The sequence below is a fragment of the Coregonus clupeaformis genome, chromosome 23 (genome assembly GCF_020615455.1).
Source record: "Coregonus clupeaformis isolate EN_2021a chromosome 23, ASM2061545v1, whole genome shotgun sequence".
NCBI classification, from domain to species: Eukaryota; Metazoa; Chordata; class Actinopteri; order Salmoniformes; family Salmonidae; genus Coregonus; species Coregonus clupeaformis.
In genome coordinates, this window is record NC_059214.1 from 52,716,699 (window position 1) to 52,739,566 (window position 22,868).

The following is a 22,868-nucleotide window of genomic DNA, read 5'->3' on the forward strand; positions in this document are numbered from 1 at the left end:
GGGGGTAGGGTATCTGATGCACCCTAATTTGTTAAAGTCACTGAAGTAGCTGGCCACAAAAGGGTTAGTTAGTAGTCAGCTATTTGGCTGTCAGCAGGCGCTTATGGACACACTTCCCTTTCTCTGGCCACTCACTCTAGGCCACGCCCTCTTCTAGCCACACCCCCAGGGGTCAGGGCAGGTAATGTCATGGTAGAGGTGGTAGTCCCGCCCCCCACCAGGTAGACAGCGGTGGAGGACGTGGAGCGAGGAGCCTTGGCAGCGTCCTTGTTGTTGCTGTTTACCTCACCAACCAGGGTATCCGTGGAGACCACCCAGGTGGCGGGACGCCACGTCTTCAGGGAGTACGGTGTCTTGACGCGGCGCTTGATTTTCTCACCTGACCCTCCCTGGCCGCCCAGTGACGAGCCATCACCTGGGAGGGGACAGAGAGACAGACAGGTGTTATTAGGGATACAGACATCTAGTACACTGAGAAGAGACAGACAGGTGTTATTAGGGATACAGACGAGCCATCACCTGGGAGGAGACAGAGAGACAGACAGGTGTTATTAGGGATACAGACATCTAGTACACTGAGAAGAGACAGACAGGTGTTATTAGGGATACAGACGAGCCATCACCTGGGAGGAGACAGAGAGACAGACAGGTGTTATTAGGGATACAGACGAGCCATCACCTGGGAGGAGACAGAGAGACAGACAGGTGTTATTAGGGATACAGACATCTAGTACACTGAGAAGAGACAGACAGGTGTTATTAGGGATACAGACGAGCCATCACCTGGGAGGAGACAGAGAGACAGACAGGTGTTATTAGGGATACAGACATCTAGTACACTGAGAAGAGACAGACAGGTGTTATTAGGGATACAGACGAGCCATCACCTGGGAGGAGACAGAGAGACAGACAGGTGTTATTAGGGATACAGACATCTAGTACACTGAGAAGAGACAGACAGGTGTTATTAGGGATACAGACGAGCCATCACCTGGGAGGAGACAGAGAGACAGACAGGTGTTATTAGGGATACAGACATCTAGTACACTGAGAAGAGACAGACAGGTGTTATTAGGGATACAGACGAGCCATCACCTGGGAGGAGACAGAGAGACAGACAGGTGTTATTAGGGATACAGACATCTAGTACACTGAGAAGAGACAGACAGGTGTTATTAGGGATACAGACGAGCCATCACCTGGGAGGAGACAGAGAGACAGACAGGTGTTATTAGGGATACAGACATCTAGTACACTGAGAAGAGACAGACAGGTGTTATTAGGGATACAGACGAGCCATCACCTGGGAGGAGACAGAGAGACAGACAGGTGTTATTAGGGATACAGACATCTAGTACACTGAGAAGAGGCAGACAGGTGTTATTAGGGATACAGACGAGCCATCACCTGGGAGGAGACAGAGAGACAGACAGGTGTTATTAGGGATACAGACATCTAGTACACTGAGAAGAGACAGACAGGTGTTATTAGGGATACAGACGAGCCATCACCTGGGAGGAGACAGAGAGACAGACAGGTGTTATTAGGGATACAGACATCTAGTACACTGAGAAGAGACAGACAGGTGTTATTAGGGATACAGACGAGCCATCACCTGGGAGGAGACAGAGAGACAGACAGGTGTTATTAGGGATACAGACGAGCCATCACCTGGGAGGAGACAGAGAGACAGACAGGTGTTATTAGGGATACAGACAAGCCATCACCTGGGAGGAGACAGAGAGACAGACAGGTGTTATTAGGGAGACAGACGAGCCATCACCTGGGAGGAGACAGAGAGACAGACAGGTGTTATTAGGGATACAGACATCTAGTACACTGAGAAGAGACAGACAGGTGTTATTAGGGATACAGACGAGCCATCACCTGGGAGGAGACAGAGAGACAGACAGGTGTTATTAGGGATACAGACATCTAGTACACTGAGAAGAGACAGACAGGTGTTATTAGGGATACAGACACTATATAGGGAATAGGGTGATCCAGACCCAGACCCAGACCCAGTAGTGCACTATATAGGGAATAGGGTGACCCAGACCCAGACCCAGATCCAGTAGTGCACTATATAGGGAATAGGGTGACCCAGACCCAGACCCAGATCCAGTAGTGCACTATATAGGGAATAGGGTGACCCAGACCCAGACCCAGATCCAGTAGTGCACTATATAGGGAATAGGGTGACCCAGACCCAGACCCAGACCCAGTAGTGCACTATATAGGGAATAGGGTGACCCAGACCCAGACCCAGATCCAGTAGTGCACTATATAGGGAATAGGGTGACCCAGACCCAGATCCAGTAGTGCACTATATAGGGAATAGGGTGACCCGGACCCAGACGTGCACTATATAGGGAATAGGGTGACCCAGACCCAGACCCAGTAGTGCACTATATAGGGAATAGGGTGACCCAGACCCAGACCCAGATCCAGTAGTGCACTATATAGGGAATAGGGTGACCCAGACCCAGACCCAGATCCAGTAGTGCACTATATAGGGAATAGGGTGACCCAGACCCAGACCCAGATCCAGTAGTGCACTATATAGGGATTAGGGTGACCCAGACCCAGATCCAGTAGTGCACTATATAGGGATTAGGGTGACCCAGACCCAGACCCAGATCCAGTAGTGCACTATATAGGGATTAGGGTGACCCAGACCCAGACCCAGATCCAGTAGTGCACTATATAGGGAATAGGGTGACCCAGACCCAGACCCAGATCCAGTAGTGCACTATATAGGGAATAGGGTGACCCAGACCCAGATCCAGTAGTGCACTATATAGGGAATAGGGTGACCCAGACCCAGACCCAGATCCAGACCCAGACCCAGATCCACCTCTGGCCTGCTGGCTCCCCTTCCTCTGCGGAAGCATAGCTCCCGCTCAGCCCAGTCAAAACTGTTCGCTGCTCTGGCACCCCAATGGTGGAACAAGCTCCCTCACGACGCCAGGACAGCGGAGTCACTCACCACCTTCCGGAGACATTTGAAACCCCACCTCTTTAAGGAATACCTGGGATAGGATAAAGTATTCCTTCTAACCCCCCCAAATTGTAAAGTGGTTATCCCACTGGCTATAGGGTGAACGCACCAATTTGTGAGTCGCTCTGGCTAAGAGCGTCTGCTAAATGACGTTAATGTGCCCCTGAGCAAGGCACTTAACCCTAATTGCTCCTGTAAGTCGCTCTGGTTAAGAGCGTCTGCTAAATGACTAAAATGTAAAGGTAAATGTAGTGCACTATATAGGGAATAGGGTGACCCAGATCCAGTAGTGCACTATATAGGGAATAGGGTGACCCAGACCCAGACCCAGTAGTGCACTATATAGGGAATAGGGTGACCCAGACCCAGACCCAGACCCAGTAGTGCACTATATAGGGAATAGGGTGACCCAGACCCAGACCCAGATCCAGTAGTGCACTATATAGGGAATAGGGTGACCCAGACCCAGACCCAGACCCAGTAGTGCACTATATAGGGAATAGGGTGACCCGGACCCAGACCCAGTAGTGCACTATATAGGGAATAGGGTGACCCGGACCCAGACCCAGTAGTGCACTATAGGGAATAGGGTGACCCAGACCCAGACCCAGTAGTGCACTATATAGGGAATAGGGTGACCCAGACCCAGACCCAGATCCAGTAGTGCACTATATAGGGAATAGGGTGACCCAGACCCAGATCCAGTAGTGCACTATATAGAAAATAGGGTGACCCAGACCCAGATCCAGTAGTGCACTATATAGGGAATAGGGTGACCCAGACCCAGTAGTGCACTATATAGGCAATAGGGTGACCCAGACCCAGACCCAGACCCAGTAGTGCACTATATAGGGAATAGGGTGACCCAGACCCAGATCCAGTAGTGCACTATATAGGGAATAGGGTGACCCAGACCCAGACCCAGTAGTGCACTATATAGGGAATAGGGTGACCCAGATCCAGTCGTGCACTATATAGGGAATAGGGTGACCCAGACCCAGACGTGCACTATATAGGGAATAGGGTGACCCGGACCCAGACCCAGACGTGCACTATATAGGGAATAGGGTGACCCAGACCCAGATCCAGTAGTGCACTATATAGGGAATAGGGTGACCCAGACCCAGTAGTGCACTATATGGGAATAGGGTGACCCAGACCCAGATCCAGTAGTGCACTATATAGGGAATAGGGTGACCCAGATCCAGTTGTGCACTATATAGGGAATAGGGTGACCCAGACCCAGATCCAGTAGTGCACTATATAGGGAATAGGGTGACCCAGACCCAGTAGTGCACTATATAGGGAATAGGGTGACCCAGACCCAGACCCAGACCCAGTAGTGCACTATATAGGGAATAGGGTGACCCAGACCCAGACCCAGTAGTGCACTATATAGGGAATAGGGTGACCCAGATCCAGTAGTGCACTATATAGGGAATAGGGTGACCCAGACCCAGACCCAGTAGTGCACTATATAGGGAATAGGGTGACCCAGACCCAGATCCAGTAGTGCACTATATAGGGAATAGGGTGACCCAGACCCAGATCCAGTAGTGCACTATATAGGGAATAGGGTGACCCAGACCCAGACCCAGTAGTGCACTATATAGGGAATAGGGTGACCCAGACCCAGATCCAGTAGTGCACTATATAGGGAATAGGGTGACCCAGACCCAGACCCAGTAGTGCACTATATAGGGAATAGGGTGACCCAGAACCAGATCCAGTAGTGCACTATATAGGGAATAGGGTGACCCAGACCCAAATCCAGTAGTGCACTATATAGGGAATAGGGTGACCCAGACCCAGACCCAGTAGTGCACTATATAGGGAATAGGGTGACCCAGACCCAGACCCAGATCCAGTAGTGCACTATATAGGGAATAGGGTGACCCAGACCCAGACCCAGTAGTGCACTATATAGGGAATAGGGTGACCCGGACCCAGACCCAGTAGTGCACTATATAGGGAATAGGGTGACCCGGACCCAGACCCAGTAGTGCACTATATAGGGAATAGGGTGACCCAGACCCAGACCCAGTAGTGCACTATATAGGGAATAGGGTGACCCAGACCCAGACCCAGATCCAGTAGTGCACTATATAGGGAATAGGGTGACCCAGACCCAGATCCAGTAGTGCACTATATAGAAAATAGGGTGACCCAGACCCAGATCCAGTAGTGCACTATATAGGGAATAGGGTGACCCAGACCCAGTAGTGCACTATATAGGGAATAGGGTGACCCAGACCCAGACCCAGTAGTGCACTATATAGGGAATAGGGTGACCCAGACCCAGATCCAGTAGTGCACTATATAGGGAATAGGGTGACCCAGACCCAGACCCAGTAGTGCACTATATAGGGAATAGGGTGACCCAGATCCAGTCGTGCACTATATAGGGAATAGGGTGACCCAGACCCAGACGTGCACTATATAGGGAATAGGGTGACCCGGACCCAGACCCAGACGTGCACTATATAGGGAATAGGGTGACCCAGACCCAGATCCAGTAGTGCACTATATAGGGAATAGGGTGACCCAGACCCAGTAGTGCACTATATAGGGAATAGGGTGACCCAGACCCAGATCCAGTAGTGCACTATATAGGGAATAGGGTGACCCAGATCCAGTTGTGCACTATATAGGGAATAGGGTGACCCAGACCCAGATCCAGTAGTGCACTATATAGGGAATAGGGTGACCCAGACCCAGACCCAGTAGTGCACTATATAGGGAATAGGGTGACCCAGACCCAGACCCAGACCCAGTAGTGCACTATATAGGGAATAGGGTGACCCAGACCCAGACCCAGTAGTGCACTATATAGGGAATAGGGTGACCCAGATCCAGTAGTGCACTATATAGGGAATAGGGTGACCCAGACCCAGACCCAGTAGTGCACTATATAGGGAATAGGGTGACCCAGACCCAGATCCAGTAGTGCACTATATAGGGAATAGGGTGACCCAGACCCAGATCCAGTAGTGCACTATATAGGGAATAGGGTGACCCAGACCCAGACCCAGTAGTGCACTATATAGGGAATAGGGTGACCCAGACCCAGATCCAGTAGTGCACTATATAGGGAATAGGGTGACCCAGACCCAGTAGTGCACTATATAGGGAATAGGGTGACCCAGAACCAGATCCAGTAGTGCACTATATAGGGAATAGGGTGACCCAGACCCAGATCCAGTAGTGCACTATATAGGGAATAGGGTGACCCAGACCCAGACCCAGACCCAGTAGTGCACTATATAGGGAATAGGGTGACCCAGACCCAGACCCAGTAGTGCACTATATAGGGAATAGGGTGTCCCAGACCCAGACCCAGACGTGCACTATATAGGGAATAGGGTGACCCAGACCCAGATCCAGTAGTGCACTATATAGGGAATAGGGTGACCCAGACCCAGATCCAGTAGTGCACTATATAGGGAATAGGGTGACCCAGACCCAGACCCAGTAGTGCACTATATAGGGAATAGGGTGACCCAGACCCAGACGTGCACTATATAGGGAATAGGGTGTCCCAGACCCAGACGTGCACTATATAGGGAATAGGGTGACCCAGACCCAGACGTGCACTATATAGGGAATAGGGTGACCCAGACCCAGACGTGCACTATATAGGGAATAGGGTGACCCAGACCCAGACGTGCACTATATAGGGAATAGGGTGACCCAGACCCAGACGTGCACTATATAGGGAATAGGGTGACCCAGACCCAGACGTGCACTATATAGGGAATAGGGTGACCCAGACCCAGACGTGCACTATATAGGGAATAGGGTGACCCAGACCCAGACGTGCACTATATAGGGAATAGGGTGACCCAGACCCAGACGTGCACTATATAGGGAATAGGGTGACCCAGACCCAGACGTGCACTATATAGGGAATAGGGTGACCCAGACCCAGACGTGCACTATATAGGGAATAGGGTGACCCAGACCCAGTAGTGCACTATATAGGGAATAGGGTGTCCCAGACCCAGTAGTGCACTATATAGGGAATAGGGTGACCCAGACCCAGACGTGCACTATATAGGGAATAGGGTGACCCAGACCCAGACGTGCACTATATAGGGAATAGGGTGACCCAGACCCAGACGTGCACTATATAGGGAATAGGGTGACCCAGACCCAGACGTGCACTATATAGGGAATAGGGTGACCCAGACCCAGACGTGCACTATATAGGGAATAGGGTGACCCAGACCCAGTAGTGCACTATATAGGGAATAGGGTGACCCAGACCCAGACGTGCACTATATAGGGAATAGGGTGACCCAGACCCAGTAGTGCACTATATAGGGAATAGGGTGACCCAGACCCAGACGTGCACTATATAGGGAATAGGGTGACCCAGACCCAGACGTGCACTATATAGGGAATAGGGTGACCCGGACCCAGATCCAGTAGTGCACTATATAGGGAATAGGGTGACCCAGACCCAGTAGTGCACTATATAGGGAATAGGGTGACCCAGACCCAGACCCAGTAGTGCACTATATAGGGAATAGGGTGACCCAGACCCAGACCCAGTAGTGCACTATATAGGGAATAGGGTGACCCAGACCCAGACCCAGTAGTGCACTATATAGGGAATAGGGTTCCATTAGGGATGCAGACTTAGTTACCAAGATTACTTTATTCTCTACTCATTTTACAGAATGCCATGTTCATACCATGTTCATACCATGTTCATACCATGTTCATACCATGTTCATGCATCCAGTCACAGAATGCTGCTCTCTAGTGACAGATGGTAATAGCACCACCCTCACAACTCCTTGGACACAAAATAACTGGAATCACAGAAAACACATTACGGTGTGATCTTTCCAGTCCAACTAAAGCACTGCTGGCTGTTTGAATAACAACACAATGTCTTATTGTCCCGCTCTCAGCAACACACCTCTGGAACGTGGAACCACCAAATAGTCACCTGGCTGCTAGTCTTGTTGTGATTAACCTGTGTCACTGTACTAGGTCAGACATAGCCTGGTCCCAGATCTGTACTAGGTCAGACATAGCCTGGTCTCAGATCTGTACTAGGTCAGACATAGCCTGGTCTCAGATCTGTTTATCCTTATGGTCATTGACAAGACAGCACAAACAGACCTGGGATCAGGCTAGGTCAAAGGTTGCATCCCAAATGGCAACGTATTCTCTATATAGTGCACTACTTTTGAACAATGGTTATAAGTAGCAACCTACACTGAACAAAAATATAAACACAACATGTAAAGTGTTGGTCCCATGTTTCATGAGCTGAAATAAAAGATCCCAGAAATGTTCCATAGGCACAAATGGCTTATTTCTCTCAAACGTTTTACACAAATTTGTTTACATCCCTGTTAGTGAGCATTTCTCCTTTGCCAAGATAATCCATCCACCTGACAGGTGTGGGAAATCAAGAAGCTGATTAAACAGCATGATCATTACACAGGTGCACCTTGTGCTGGGGACAATAAAATGCCAGTCTAGAATGTGCAGTTTTGTCCATAATACAATGCCACAGATGTGTCAAGTTTTGAGGGAGAGTGCAATTGGCATGCTGACTGCAGCAGTGTCCACCAGAGCTGTTGACAGAGCATTGAATGTTCATTTCTCTACCATAAGCCGCCTCCAACATCGTTTTAGAGAATTTGGCAGTACATCCAACTGCCCTCACAACTGCAGACTACGAGTTATCATGCCAGCCCAGGACCTTCACATCCAGCTTCTTCGACTGCGGGATCGTCTGAGGGGGGGTGCTGAGTAATAAAGTCCTCATTCTGATAGGCTGGTCCTGGCCCCCCGGTGGCTGGACCTGGCCCCCCGGTGGCTGGACCTGGCCCCCCGGTGGCTGGACCTGGCCCCCGGTGGCTGGACCTGGCCCCCCGGTGGCTGGACCTGGCCCCCCGGTGGCTGGACCTGGCCCCCCGGTGGCTGGACCTGGCCCCCCGGTGGCTGGACCTGGCCCCCCGGTGGCTGGACCTGGCCCCCCGGTGGCTGGACCTGGCCCCCCGGTGGCTGGACCTGGCCCCCCGGTGGGTGGACCTATGCCCTCCCATGGCTGTGCCCCTTCCCAGTCATGTGAAATCCATAGATTAGGGCCTAATGAATTTATTTCAATTGACTGATTTCCTCCTATGAACTGTAACTCAGTAAAACATTACTGCATGCATGAGCGTTATATTTCTGTTCACTATACATAGGGTGCCATTGGGGACACAGCCGTAGAGATAGCCGTAGAGATAGCCGTAGAGATAGCCGTAGAGATAGCCGTAGAGATAGCCGTAGAGATAGCCGTAGAGATAGCCGTAGAGATAGCCGTAGAGATAGCCGTAGAGATCTCCTCCCATTCATCTCCCCTCATGTTGATAGTCTTCTACTGAGCCACAACGTTCTGGATCCTTATCAACTCTATGGAATTTGCTTCCCTTCCCACATCCAATCCAAATACTTCGGTTGAGTCCCAAATGGTACCCTATTCCCTATGTAATATATTTATAAAACCCTTTTTACATCAGCAGATGTCACAAAGTGCTATACAGGCGGCAGGTAGCTTAGTGGGTAAGAGCGTTGTGCCAGTAAATCTGTCGATGTGCCCTTGAGCAAGGCACTTAACCCTAATAGCTCCTGTAAGTCGCTCTGGATAAGAGCCCAGTCTAAAACCCCAAACAGCAGCAATGCAGATGTAGAAGCACGGTGGCTAGGAAAAACTCCCTAGAAAGGCAGGAACCTAGAGAGGAACCAGGCTCTGAGGGGTGGCCAGTCCCCTTCTGGCTGTGCCGGGTGGAGATTATAACAGTACATGGCCATTAAGGCCAGATTTTTCTCCAAGATGTTCAAACTTTCATAGATGACCAGCAGGGTCAAATAATAATCACAGTGGTTGTAGAGGGTGAAACAGGTCAGTACATCAGGAGTAAATGTCAGTTGGCTTTTCATAGCTGAGGACTCAGAGGTCGAGACAGCAGGGGAGAGAAAGCAACTAAGGACACCACTACTGGATCCAAGCCTTGTTATGGAATTGGACTACCTGATCTAGTCTACTACCTGATCTAGTCTACTACCTGATCTAGTCTACTACCTGATCTAGTCTACTACCTGATCTAGTCTTCTACTACCTGATCTAGTCTACTACCTGATCTAGTGGACTACCTGATCTAGTCTCATACCTGATCTAGTCTCATACCTGATCTAGTCTCATACCTGATCTAGTGCACTACCTGATCTAGGCTACTACCTGATCTAGTCTCATACCTGATCTAGTGGACTACCTGATCTAGTCTCATACCTGATCTAGTCTCATACCTGATCTAGTCTCATACCTGATCTAGTGGACTACCTGATCTAGTCTCATACCTGATCTAGTCTACTATCTGATCTAGTGGACTACCTGATCTAGTGTACTACCTGATCTAGTCTCATACCTGATCTAGTGTACTACCTGATCTAGTCTCATACCTGATCTAGTCTACTACCTGATCTAGTGGACTACCTGATCTAGTCTCATACCTGATCTAGTCTCATACCTGATCTAGTCTACTACCTGATCTAGTGTACTACCTGATCTAGTGTACTACCTGATCTAGTCTCATACCTGATCTAGTCTACTACCTGATCTAGTGGACTACCTGATCTAGTCTCATACCTGATCTAGTCTCATACCTGATCTAGTCTCATACCTGATCTAGTCTCATACCTGATCTAGTCTACTACCTGATCTAGTCTCATACCTGATCTAGTGTACTACCTGATCTAGTGGACTACCTGATCTAGTCTCATACCTGATCTAGTCTACTACCTGATCTAGTGGACTACCTGATCTAGTCTCATACCTGATCTAGTGTACTACCTGATCTAGTCTCATACCTGATCTAGTCTCATACCTGATCTAGTCTCATACCTGATCTAGTCTACTACCTGATCTAGTCTCATACCTGATCTAGTCTACTACCTGATCTAGTGGACTACCTGATCTAGTCTCATACCTGATCTAGTCTACTACCTGATCTAGTCTCATACCTGATCTAGTCTCATGCCTGATCTAGTCTCATACCTGATCTAGTCTCATACCTGATCTAGTCTACTACCTGATCTAGTCTCATACCTGATCTAGTCTACTACCTGATCTAGTGGACTACCTGATCTAGTCTACTACCTGATCTAGTCTCATACCTGATCTAGTCTACTACCTGATCTAGTGGACTACCTGATCTAGTCTCATACCTGATCTAGTCTCATACCTGATCTAGTCTACTACCTGATCTAGTGTACTACCTGATCTAGTGTACTACCTGATCTAGTGTACTACCTGATCTAGTGTACTACCTGATCTAGTCTACTACCTGATCTAGTGTACTACCTGATCTAGTGTACTACCTGATCTAGTCTACTACCTGATCTAGTGGACTACCTGATCTAGTCTCATACCTGATCTAGTCTCATACCTGATCTAGTCTCATACCTGATCTAGTGTACTACCTGATCTAGTCTACTACCTGATCTAGTGTACTACCTGATCTAGTCTCATACCTGATCTAGTGGACTACCTGATCTAGTGTACTACCTGATCTAGTGTACTACCTGATCTAGTCTACTACCTGATCTAGTGGACTACCTGATCTAGTCTCATACCTGATCTAGTCTCATACCTGATCTAGTGTACTACCTGATCTAGTGTACTACCTGATCTAGTCTACTACCTGATCTAGTGGACTACCTGATCTAGTCTCATACCTGATCTAGTCTCATACCTGATCTAGTCTCATACCTGATCTAGTGTACTACCTGATCTAGTCTACTACCTGATCTAGTGTACTACCTGATCTAGTCTCATACCTGATCTAGTGGACTACCTGATCTAGTGTACTACCTGATCTAGTGTACTACCTGATCTAGTCTACTACCTGATCTAGTCTACTACCTGATCTAGTGTACTACCTGATCTAGTCTCATACCTGATCTAGTGTACTACCTGATCTAGTCTACTACCTGATCTAGTCTACTACCTGATCTAGTCTCATACCTGATCTAGTCTACTACCTGATCTAGTCTACTACCTGATCTAGTCTACTACCTGATCAAGTGTACTACCTGATCTAGTCTACTACCTGATCTAGTCTCATACCTGATCTAGTGTACTACCTGATCAAGTGTACTACCTGATCTAGTCTACTACCTGATCTAGTCTCATACCTGATCTAGTCTACTACCTGATCTAGTCTCATACCTGATCTAGTCTCATACCTGATCTAGTCTCATACCTGATCTAGTCTCATACCTGATCTAGTCTACTACCTGAACTAGTCTACTACCTGATCTAGTCTACTACCTGATCTAGTGTACTACCTACTACCTGATCTAGTCTCATACCTGATCTAGTGTACTACCTGATCTAGTCTACTACCTGATCTAGTGCACTACCTGATCTAATGTACTACCTGCTCTAGTCTCATACCTGATCTAGTGTACTACCTGATCTAGTGCACTACCTGATCTAGTGCACTACCTGATCTAGTGTACTACCTGATCTAGTCTACTACCTGATCTAGTCTACTACCTGATCTAGTGTACTACCTGATCTAGTCTACTACCTGATCTAGTCTCATACCTGATCTAGTCTACTACCTGATCTAGTCTACTACCTGATCTAGTCTACTACCTGAACTAGTCTACTACCTGATCTAGTCTACTACCTGATCTAGTGTACTACCTACTACCTGATCTAGTGTACTACCTGATCTAGTCTACTACCTGATCTAGTCTACTACCTGATCTAGTGTACTACCTGATCTAGTCTACTACCTGATCTAGTCTACTACCTGATCTAGTGTACTACCTGATCTAGTCTACTACCTGATCTAGTCTACTACCTGATCTAATCTACTACCTGATCTAGTCTACTACCTGATCTAGTGTACTACCTGATCTAGTCTCATACCTTATCTAGTCTCATACCTGATCTAGTGTACTACCTGATCTAGTCTACTACCTGATCTAGTGTACTACCTGATCTAGTCTCATACCTGATCTAGTCTCATACCTGATCTAGTGTACTACCTGATCTAGTCTACTACCTGATCTAGTCTCATACCTACTACCTGATCTAGTCTACTACCTGATCTAGTCTACTACCTGATCTAGTCTCATACCTACTACCTGATCTAGTCTACTTTCATTCAGGACATTCCTCATGTGGACTGAGGTAGAGAGATGTGCGGTGTGTTCTCTTCTCACCTGAAGAGGAGGAGGCAGACAGGTCCAGGGAGCAGGGTCTCTCAGGACGTCTGGGTTTAGGCTGTCGGAGCTGGGCAGCCTCCTGCTGTACAGGGGCCTCCTGCTGGGGCTCTGGGACTGGTGTTGCTGGTACAGGGACAGAGACAGGGACAGAGACAGGGACAGAGACAGGGGGAGTGACAGGGACAGAGACAGGGACAGGGACAGGGGGAGTGACAGGGACAGGGGGAGTGACAGAGGTAGGGACAGAGACAGGGGTAGGGGTGGGGGTAGGGACAGAGACAGGTATAGGGGTGGGGGTAGGGACAGAGACAGGTATAGGGGGGGGGGTAGGGACAGAGACAGGTATAGGGGAGTGGGTAGGGACAGAGACAGGTATAGGGGTGGGGGTAGGGACAGAGACAGGTATAGGGGTGGGGGTAGGGACAGAGACAGGTATAGGGGGTGGGGGTAGGGACAGAGACAGGTATAGGGGTGGGGGGTAGGGACAGAGACAGGTATAGGGGTGGGGGTAGGGACAGAGACAGGTATAGGGGGTGGGGGTAGGGACAGAGACAGGTATAGGGGTGGGGGTAGGGACAGAGACAGGTATAGGGGTGGGGGGTAGGGACAGAGACAGGTATAGGGGTGGGGGGTAGGGACAGAGACAGGGGTAGGGGTGGGGGTAGGGACAGAGACAGGTATAGGGGTGGGGGTAGGGACAGAGACAGGGGTAGGGGTGGGGGTAGGGACAGAGACAGGTATAGGGGTGGGGGTAGGGACAGAGACAGGTATAGGGGTGGGGGTAGGGACAGAGACAGGGGTAGGGGTGGGGGTAGGGACAGAGACAGGTATAGGGGTGGGGGTAGGGACAGAGACAGGGGGTAGGGGTGGGGGTAGGGACAGAGACAGGTATAGGGGAGGGGGTAGGGACAGAGACAGGTATAGGGGTGGGGGTAGGGACAGAGACAGGGGTAGGGGTGGGGGTAGGGACAGAGACAGGTATAGTGTTGTTGTTGTTGTTGGTGTTGGTGCGTCCCTCCACGGGTGGATATGTGATCCCTCTGCCAGCCAGACCCATCACCAGACTGCTGTTGTTGTTGTTGTTGGTGTTGGTGCGTGCCGCCAGGTGATTGGTTGGTCTCTGGTCACATGGGGCGGGCTGCTCTCTCCTTAGCAGCGGTTCATGTTCATCAGGACTGGAGTTGATGTTGATGTTGAGTCTACTGTCCTCTGCACTGAGCTGAGTCTGTAACAGGGGCGTTGCTCCGCCCACCTCACTCTGGAAGCCCGCCGGATTGGTCATCCCGTACAGAGCCCCGCCTCCAGATGAAGAGACCACGCCTCCGTTCAGGTAGCCGTTGACGACCACCACGCCCACTCCGCTCCGCACCCCATTCACCCCAACCCCGGTTCTTCCATTGTTGGTAACGGTAACCAGGTGTGGCTCTGCTGCCGGGGCGACCGTGTTAATCTTGGCCACGCCCGTTTCTACATGCTTCAGGTTTGTCTTATGTTTCCCAGACTTCAGCCAGGAGGAACCAGACCCCTGTTTCAGCCAGGAGGAACCAGACCCCTGTTTCAGCCTGGAGGAACCAGACCCCTGCTTGTCCTTGGTGTTGAGTGGGAGGCTGCTTGGCCGCTTGGGGAGGTTCTGCTGTTTGGGCAGGGGGAACACAGTAGCTGGAGGGTCCCCCATCCCCATCCCACTGGCCCCGGTCCCAGACCCTCCCCGGGCCCCGGTCCCAGACCCTCCCCGGGCCCCAGCCCCGGCCCCAGACCCTCCCCGGGCCCCAGCCCCGGCCCCAGACCCTCCCCGGGCCCCAGCCCCGGTCCCAGACCCTCCCCGGGCCCCAGCCCCGGTCCCAGACCCTCCCGGGCCCCGGTCCCAGACCCTCCCCGGGCCCCAGCCCCGGTCCCAGACCCTCCCGGGCCCCAGCCCCGGCCCCAGACCCTCCCGGGCCCCAGCCCCGGCCCCAGACCCTCCCCGGGCCCCAGCCCCGGCCCCAGACCCTCCCCGGGCCCCAGCCCCGGCCCCAGACCCTCCCGGGCCCCAGCCCCGGCCCCAGACCCTCCCCGGGCCCCAGCCCCGGTCCCAGACCCTCCCCGGGCCCCAGCCCCGGTCCCAGACCCTCCCCGGGCCCCAGCCCCGGCCCCAGCGCCCGTCACCTCCGCAGCCAGCTTGATGAGGGGGTAGAGCAGGGAGGAAGACCCAGAGCTGAGGGGGTCTGGAGCAGAGAACTGTTTCTGGCTGTGCTCCATTAGGTTCTCATCAGACGACTCCTTCAGGTTCTTGTCGACCTCTTTAGGGTCCAGCTTGGTGGTCTCTAGGTCCTCCTGGGTCAGCTGCAGACACACCGGCACCACCAGCCCCAGCACAGCGCCACCTAGTGGTAACAAGATAACAAATAAATAATTTATAAATTCAAAATATAAGATAAATAAATACTTTAGTAGCCCTTTAAACTAGTACCCGTATACGGGTTGAAAATTGCAGATTTGGGCACTAATAAATGGCTAAATTGTAACGTAGTGGCTGTACAGTAACACGCTATACATGACGTCAGAGCTCTGGGTCTGTACAGTAACATGCTATACATGACGTCAGAGCTCTGGTTCTGTACAGTAACATGCTATACATGACGTCAGAGCTCTGGTTCTGTACAGTAACATGCTATACATGACGTCAGAGCTCTGGTTCTGTGCTTCACAGCTCTGTATGGGTTTGGACTGACAGCTGTTATAAAGTTGAGCACCACGCGTGACAAGAAGATGCCCCCATCCCTCCCTAATGGGGCAACTTTCTCAAATGTTTTGTTGTCTGAGTGAGGGAAATGCTGTAAATAAAGAGGACTCCATGAACACTACATGACCAAAAGCTTGTCAAACATCTCATTCCAAAATCATGGGCATTAATATGGAGTTGGTCCCCCCTTTGCTGCTATAACAGCCTCCACTCTTCTGGGAAGGCTTTCCACTAGATGTTGGAACATTGCTGCAGGGACTTGCTTCCGTTCAGCCACAAGAGCATTAGTGAGGTCGGGCACTGATGTAGGGCGATTAGGCCTGGCTCGCAGTCGGCGTTCCAATTCATCCCAAAGGTGTTCGATGATGTTGAGGTCAGGGCTCTGTGCAGGCCAGTCAAGTTCTTCCACACCGATCTCGACAAACCATTTCTGTATGGACCTCGCTTTTTGCACGGAGGCATTGTCATGCTGAAACAGGAAAGGGCCTTCCCCAAACTGTTGCCACAAAGTTGGAAACACAGAATCTATAATGTCATTGTATGCTGTAGCGTTAAGATTTCCCTTCATTGGAACTATGGGGCCGAGCCCGAACCATGAAAAACAGCCCCAGACAATTATTCCTCCTCCACCAAACTTTAAAGTTGGCACTATGCATTCGGGCAGGTAGCGTTCTCCTGGCATCCGCCAAACCCAGATTCATCCGTCGGACTGCCAGATGGTGAAGTGTGATTCATCAGTCCAGAGAACACGTTTCCACTGCTCCAGAGTCCAATGGCAGCAAGCTTTACACCACTCCAGCCGACGCTTGGCATTGCGCATGGTGATCTTAGGCTTGTGTGCAGCTGCTCGGTCATGGAAACCCATTTCATGAAGCTCCCAACGAACAGTTCTTGTGCTGACATTCTTTCCAGAGGCAGTTTGGAAGTTGGTAGTGAATGTTGCAACCGAGGACAGACGATTTTTACGCGCTACGCAATTCAGCACTCGGCGGTTCCGTTCTGTGAGCTTGTGTGGCCTACCACTTCACGGCTGAGCCGGTGTTGCTCCTAGACATTTCCACCTTACAATAACAGCACTTACAGTTGACCGGGGCAGCTCTAGCAGGGCAGAAATTTGACGAACTGACTTGTTGGAAAGGTGGCATCCTATGACGGTGCCACGTTGAAAGTCACTGAGCTCTTCAGTAAGGCCATTCTACCGCCAGTGTTTGTCTATGGAGATTGCATGGCTGTGTGCTCGATTTTATACACCTGTCAGCAACGGGTCTGGCTGAAATAGCCGAACCCACTAATTTGAAGGGGTGTCCACATACTTTTGTATATATAGTGTATTTCGAAAGGATTATAATAAATACTGCTTTGATGTCATACAAGCAAGAAAAACACTCTAAACGTGCACTTCACATTTCCATATGATAAAACTGCTGTCATTATAGTTACAGTGTGAACATTTATCATCATTATGCTTGATGTACAGCTACAAGATGGCGTCATACCCTGGGTTGTTCTGAACAGAATGGGCCTATGTTTGTCTACTGTGAAGAAAATTAACTAGTCATGTTGGCAATATAACAGGCATTTAAATGATGCCCACCTGACCCAGATTGTGATTTATAATAGCTGTTTTTGGGATTGCGTAAACAACAACAGTAACTGTGTGAGGGCGGGGACACAGGGTTGTGTTCCGAACAAAACAACTACCAGTGTGTTTGATCTAGTTACTCAACGGAACAGCTAGAAGAGCTCAAAAAGACACCACCTAGTTGACGGCTCTTTCCTTGAGTCATAAAATGCATTGAGTTAGGAACTGTGCACACTTTGGAGAGGTGTGGCCACTTGAAGACACTAGTTAGACCTCTCACTCAAACCCTTTGTTTTTGTCTAAAGTTTAACCGATTACGGACTACAAAGGGAAACCCAGCCGCGAGCTGCCCAGTGACGCCCAGACGAGCTAAATGCCTTTTATGCTCGTTTCGAGACAAGCAACACTGAAGCATGAATGAGAGCACCAGTTGTTCCGGACGACTGTTTGATCACACTCTCGGTAGCCGATGTGAGCAAGACCTTTAAACAGGTCAACATTCACCAGACGGATTACCAGGACGTGTACTCCGAGCATGTGCTGACCAACTGGCAAGTGTCTTCACTGACATTTTCAACCTCTCCCTGTCTGAGTCTTTAATACCAACATGTTTCAAGCAGACCACCATAGTCCCTGTGCCCGAGAACACTAAGATAACCTGCCTAAATGACTACCGTGGTCCTCTGTAGCTCAGCTGGTAGAGCACGGCGCTTGTAACACCAGGGTAGTGGGTTCGAAAAGCTAAATGCCATGTTATTATTATTATTATATTACCGACCCGTAGCACTCACATCTGTAGCCATGAAGTGCTTTGAAAGGCTGGTCATGGCTCACATCAACACCATCATTCCGGAAACCCTAGACCCACTCCAATTTGCATACCGCCCCAACAGATCCACAGATGATGCAATCCCAACCGCACTCCACACTGCCCTTTTCCACCTGGACAAGAGGAACACCTATGTGAGAATGCTGTTCATTGACTACAGCTCAGTGTTCAACACCATAGTGCCCACAAAGCTCATCACTAAGCTAAGGACCCTGGGACTAAACACCTCCCTCTGCAACTGGATTCTGGACTTCCTGACGGGCCGCCCCCAGGTGGTAAGGGTAGGTAACAACACATTTGACACGAGGAGAGGAATATCCTACCACCTGTCAGACAGCATACAGAGACTAGTTAGAGGAGAGGAATATCCTACCACCTGTCAGACAGCATACAGAGACTAGTTAGAGGAGAGGAATATCCTACCACCTGTCAGACAGCATACAGAGACTAGTTAGAGGAGAGGAATATCCTACCACCTGTCAGACAGCATACAGAGACTAGTTAGAGGAGAGGAATATCCTACCACCTGTCAGACAGCATACAGAGACTAGTTAGAGGAGAGGAATATCCTACCACCTGTCAGACAGCATACAGAGACTAGTTAGAGGAGAGGAATATCACCTGTCAGACAGCATACAGAGACTAGTTAGAGGAGAGGAATATCCTACCACCTGTCAGACAGCATACAGAGACTAGTTAGAGGAGAGGAATATCCTACCACCTGTCAGACAGCATACAGAGACTAGTTAGAGGAGAGGAATATCCTACCACCTGTCAGACAGCATACAGAGACTAGTTAGAGGAGAGGAATATCCTACCACCTGTCACACAGCATACAGAGACTAGTTAGAGGAGAGGAATATCCTACCACCTGTCAGACAGCATACAGAGACTAGTTAGAGGAGAGGAATATCCTACCACCTGTCAGACAGCATACAGAGACTAGTTAGAGGAGAGGAATATCCTACCACCTGTCAGACAGCATACAGAGACTAGTTAGAGGAGAGGAATATCCTACCACCTGTCAGACAGCATACAGAGACTAGTTAGAGGAGAGGAATATCCTACCACCTGTCAGACAGCATACAGAGACTAGTTAGAGGAGAGGAATATCCTACCACCTGTCAGACAGCATACAGAGACTAGTTAGAGGAGAGGAATATCCTACCACCTGTCAGACAGCATACAGAGACTAGTTAGAGGAGAGGAATATCCTACCACCTGTCAGACAGCATACAGAGACTAGTTAGAGGAGAGGAATATCACCTGTCAGACAGCATACAGAGACTAGTTAGAGGAGAGGAATATCCTACCACCTGTCAGACAGCATACAGAGACTAGTTAGAGAAGAGGAATATCCTACCACCTGTCAGACAGCATACAGAGACTAGTTAGAGGAGAGGACTATCCTACCACCTGTCAGACAGCATACAGAGACTAGTTAGAGGAGAGGAATATCCTACCACCTGTCAGACAGCATACAGAGACTAGTTAGAGGAGAGGAATATCCTACCACCTGTCAGACAGCATACAGAGACTAGTTAGAGGGGAATATCACCTGTCAGACAGCATACAGAGACTAGTTAGAGGAGAGGAATATCACCTGTCAGACAGCATACAGAGACTAGTTAGAGGAGAGGAATATCCTACCACCTGTCAGACAGCATACAGAGACTAGTTAGAGGAGAGGAATATCCTACCACCTGTCAGACAGCATACAGAGACTAGTTAGAGGAGAGGAATATCCTACCACCTGTCAGACAGCATACAGAGACTAGTTAGAGGAGAGGAATATCCTACCACCTGTCAGACAGCATACAGAGACTAGTTAGAGGAGAGGAATATCCTACCACCTGTCAGACAGCATACAGAGACTAGTTAGAGAGGAATATCACCTGTCAGACAGCATACAGAGACTAGTTAGAGGAGAGGAATATCCTACCACCTCTCAGACAGCATACAGAGACTAGTTAGAGGAGAGGAATATCCTACCACCTGTCAGACAGCATACAGAGACTAGTTAGAGGAGAGGAATATCCTACCACCTGTCAGACAGCATACAGAGACTAGCTAGAGGAGAGGAATATCCTACCACCTGTCAGACAGCGGCAGGTAGCTTAGTGGGTAAGAGCATTGTGCCAGTAACCGAAAGGTCGCTGGTTCTAATCCCCGAGCCGACTAGGTGAAAAATCTGTCGATGTGCCCTTGAGCAAGGCACTTAACCCTAATTGCTTCTGTAAGTCGCTCTGGATAAGAGCGTCTGCTAAATGACGTAAATGTAAAATGTAGTTAGAGGAGAGGAATATCCTACCACCTGTCAGACAGCATACAGAGACTAGTTAGAGGAGAGGAATATCCTACCACCTGTCAGACAGCATACAGAGACTAGTTAGAGGAGAGGACTATCCTACCACCTGTCAGACAGCATACAGAGACTAGTTAGAGGAGAGGAATATCCTACCACCTGTCAGACAGCATACAGAGACTAGTTAGAGGAGAGGAATATCCTACCACCTGTCAGACAGCATACAGAGACTAGTTAGAGGAGAGGAATATCCTACCACCTGTCAGACAGCATACAGAGACTAGTTAGAGGAGAGGAATATCCTACCACCTGTCAGACAGCATACAGAGACTAGTTAGAGGAGAGGAATATCCTACCACCTGTCAGACAGCATACAGAGACTAGTTAGAGGAGAGGAATATCCTACCACCTGTCAGACAGCATACAGAGACTAGTTAGAGGAGAGGAATATCCTACCACCTGTCAGACAGCATACAGAGACTAGTTAGAGGAGAGGAATATCCTACCACCTGTCAGACAGCATACAGAGACTAGTTAGAGGAGAGGAATATCCTACCACCTGTCAGACAGCATACAGAGACTAGTTAGAGGAGAGGAATATCCTACCACCTGTCAGACAGCATACAGAGACTAGTTAGAGGAGAGGAATATCACCTGTCAGACAGCATACAGAGACTAGTTAGAGGAGAGGAATATCCTACCACCTGTCAGACAGCATACAGAGACTAGTTAGAGGAGAGGAATATCCTACCACCTGTCAGACAGCATACAGAGACTAGTTAGAGAAGAGGAATATCCTACCACCTGTCAGACAGCATACAGAGACTAGTTAGAGGAGAGGACTATCCTACCACCTGTCAGACAGCATACAGAGACTAGTTAGAGGAGAGGAATATCCTACCACCTGTCAGACAGCATACAGAGACTAGTTAGAGGAGAGGAATATCCTACCACCTGTCAGACAGCATACAGAGACTAGTTAGAGGAGAGGAATATCACCTGTCAGACAGCATACAGAGACTAGTTAGAGGAGAGGAATATCCTACCACCTGTCAGACAGCATACAGAGACTAGTTAGAGGAGAGGAATATCACCTGTCAGACAGCATACAGAGACTAGTTAGAGGAGAGGAATATCACCTGTCAGACAGCATACAGAGACTAGTTAGAGGAGAGGAATATCCTACCACCTGTCAGACAGCATACAGAGACTAGTTAGAGGAGAGGAATATCCTACCACCTGTCAGACAGCATACAGAGACTAGTTAGAGGAGAGGAATATCCTACCACCTGTCAGACAGCATACAGAGACTAGTTAGAGGAGAGGAATATCCTACCACCTGTCAGACAGCATACAGAGACTAGTTAGAGAGGAATATCACCTGTCAGACAGCATACAGAGACTAGTTAGAGGAGAGGAATATCCTACCACCTCTCAGACAGCATACAGAGACTAGTTAGAGGAGAGGAATATCCTACCACCTGTCAGACAGCATACAGAGACTAGTTAGAGGAGAGGAATATCCTACCACCTGTCAGACAGCATACAGAGACTAGTTAGAGGAGAGGAATATCACCTGTCAGACAGCATACAGAGACTAGTTAGAGGAGAGGAATATCCTACCACCTGTCAGACAGCATACAGAGACTAGTTAGAGGAGAGGAATATCCTACCACCTGTCAGACAGCATACAGAGACTAGTTAGAGGAGAGGAATATCCTACCACCTGTCAGACAGCATACAGAGACTAGTTAGAGGGAGAGGAATATCCTACCACCTGTCAGACAGCATACAGAGACTAGTTAGAGGAGAGGAATATCACCTGTCAGACAGCATACAGAGACTAGTTAGAGGAGAGGAATATCCTATCACCTGTCAGACAGCATACAGAGACTAGTTAGAGGGAGAGGAATATCCTACCACCTGTCAGACAGCATACAGAGACTAGTTAGAGGAGAGGAATATCCTACCACCTGTCAGACAGCGGCAGGTAGCTTAGTGGGTAAGAGCATTGTGCCAGTAACCGAAAGGTCGCTGGTTCTAATCCCGAGCCGACTAGGTGAAAAATCTGTCGATGTGCCCTTGAGCAAGGCACTTAACCCTAATTGCTTCTGTAAGTCGCTCTGGATAAGAGCGTCTGCTAAATGACGTAAATGTAAATGTAAAATGTAGTTAGAGGAGAGG

At 49.4% G+C, this 22,868-nt stretch overlaps 1 protein-coding gene and 1 long non-coding RNA gene across 2 annotated transcripts in view; one reads left to right on the top strand and one right to left on the bottom strand.

Moving 5' to 3' along the window:
* Positions 1–440: 440 nt before the first annotated feature.
* On the top strand, positions 441–1,991 carry LOC121560087. The gene is made up of 3 exons (XR_006657241.1): positions 441–489; positions 650–1,697; positions 1,858–1,991. It is a non-coding gene; the product is annotated as an uncharacterized LOC121560087 (long non-coding RNA).
* Positions 1,992–13,181: 11,190 nt separating this feature from the next.
* LOC123481716 (bone morphogenetic protein receptor type-2-like) overlaps positions 13,182–22,868 on the bottom strand; it is a 95,021-nt gene continuing 85,334 nt past the window's right edge. The window contains exons 2-4 of the mRNA XM_045206477.1: positions 14,933–15,609; positions 14,300–14,879; positions 13,182–13,369 (exon numbers count right to left, since the gene is read on the bottom strand). Of these exons, the coding sequence (XP_045062412.1) occupies positions 13,182–13,369; positions 14,300–14,879; positions 14,933–15,609 (1,445 nt within the window). The remainder of the gene's footprint in view (positions 13,370–14,299; positions 14,880–14,932; positions 15,610–22,868) is intronic.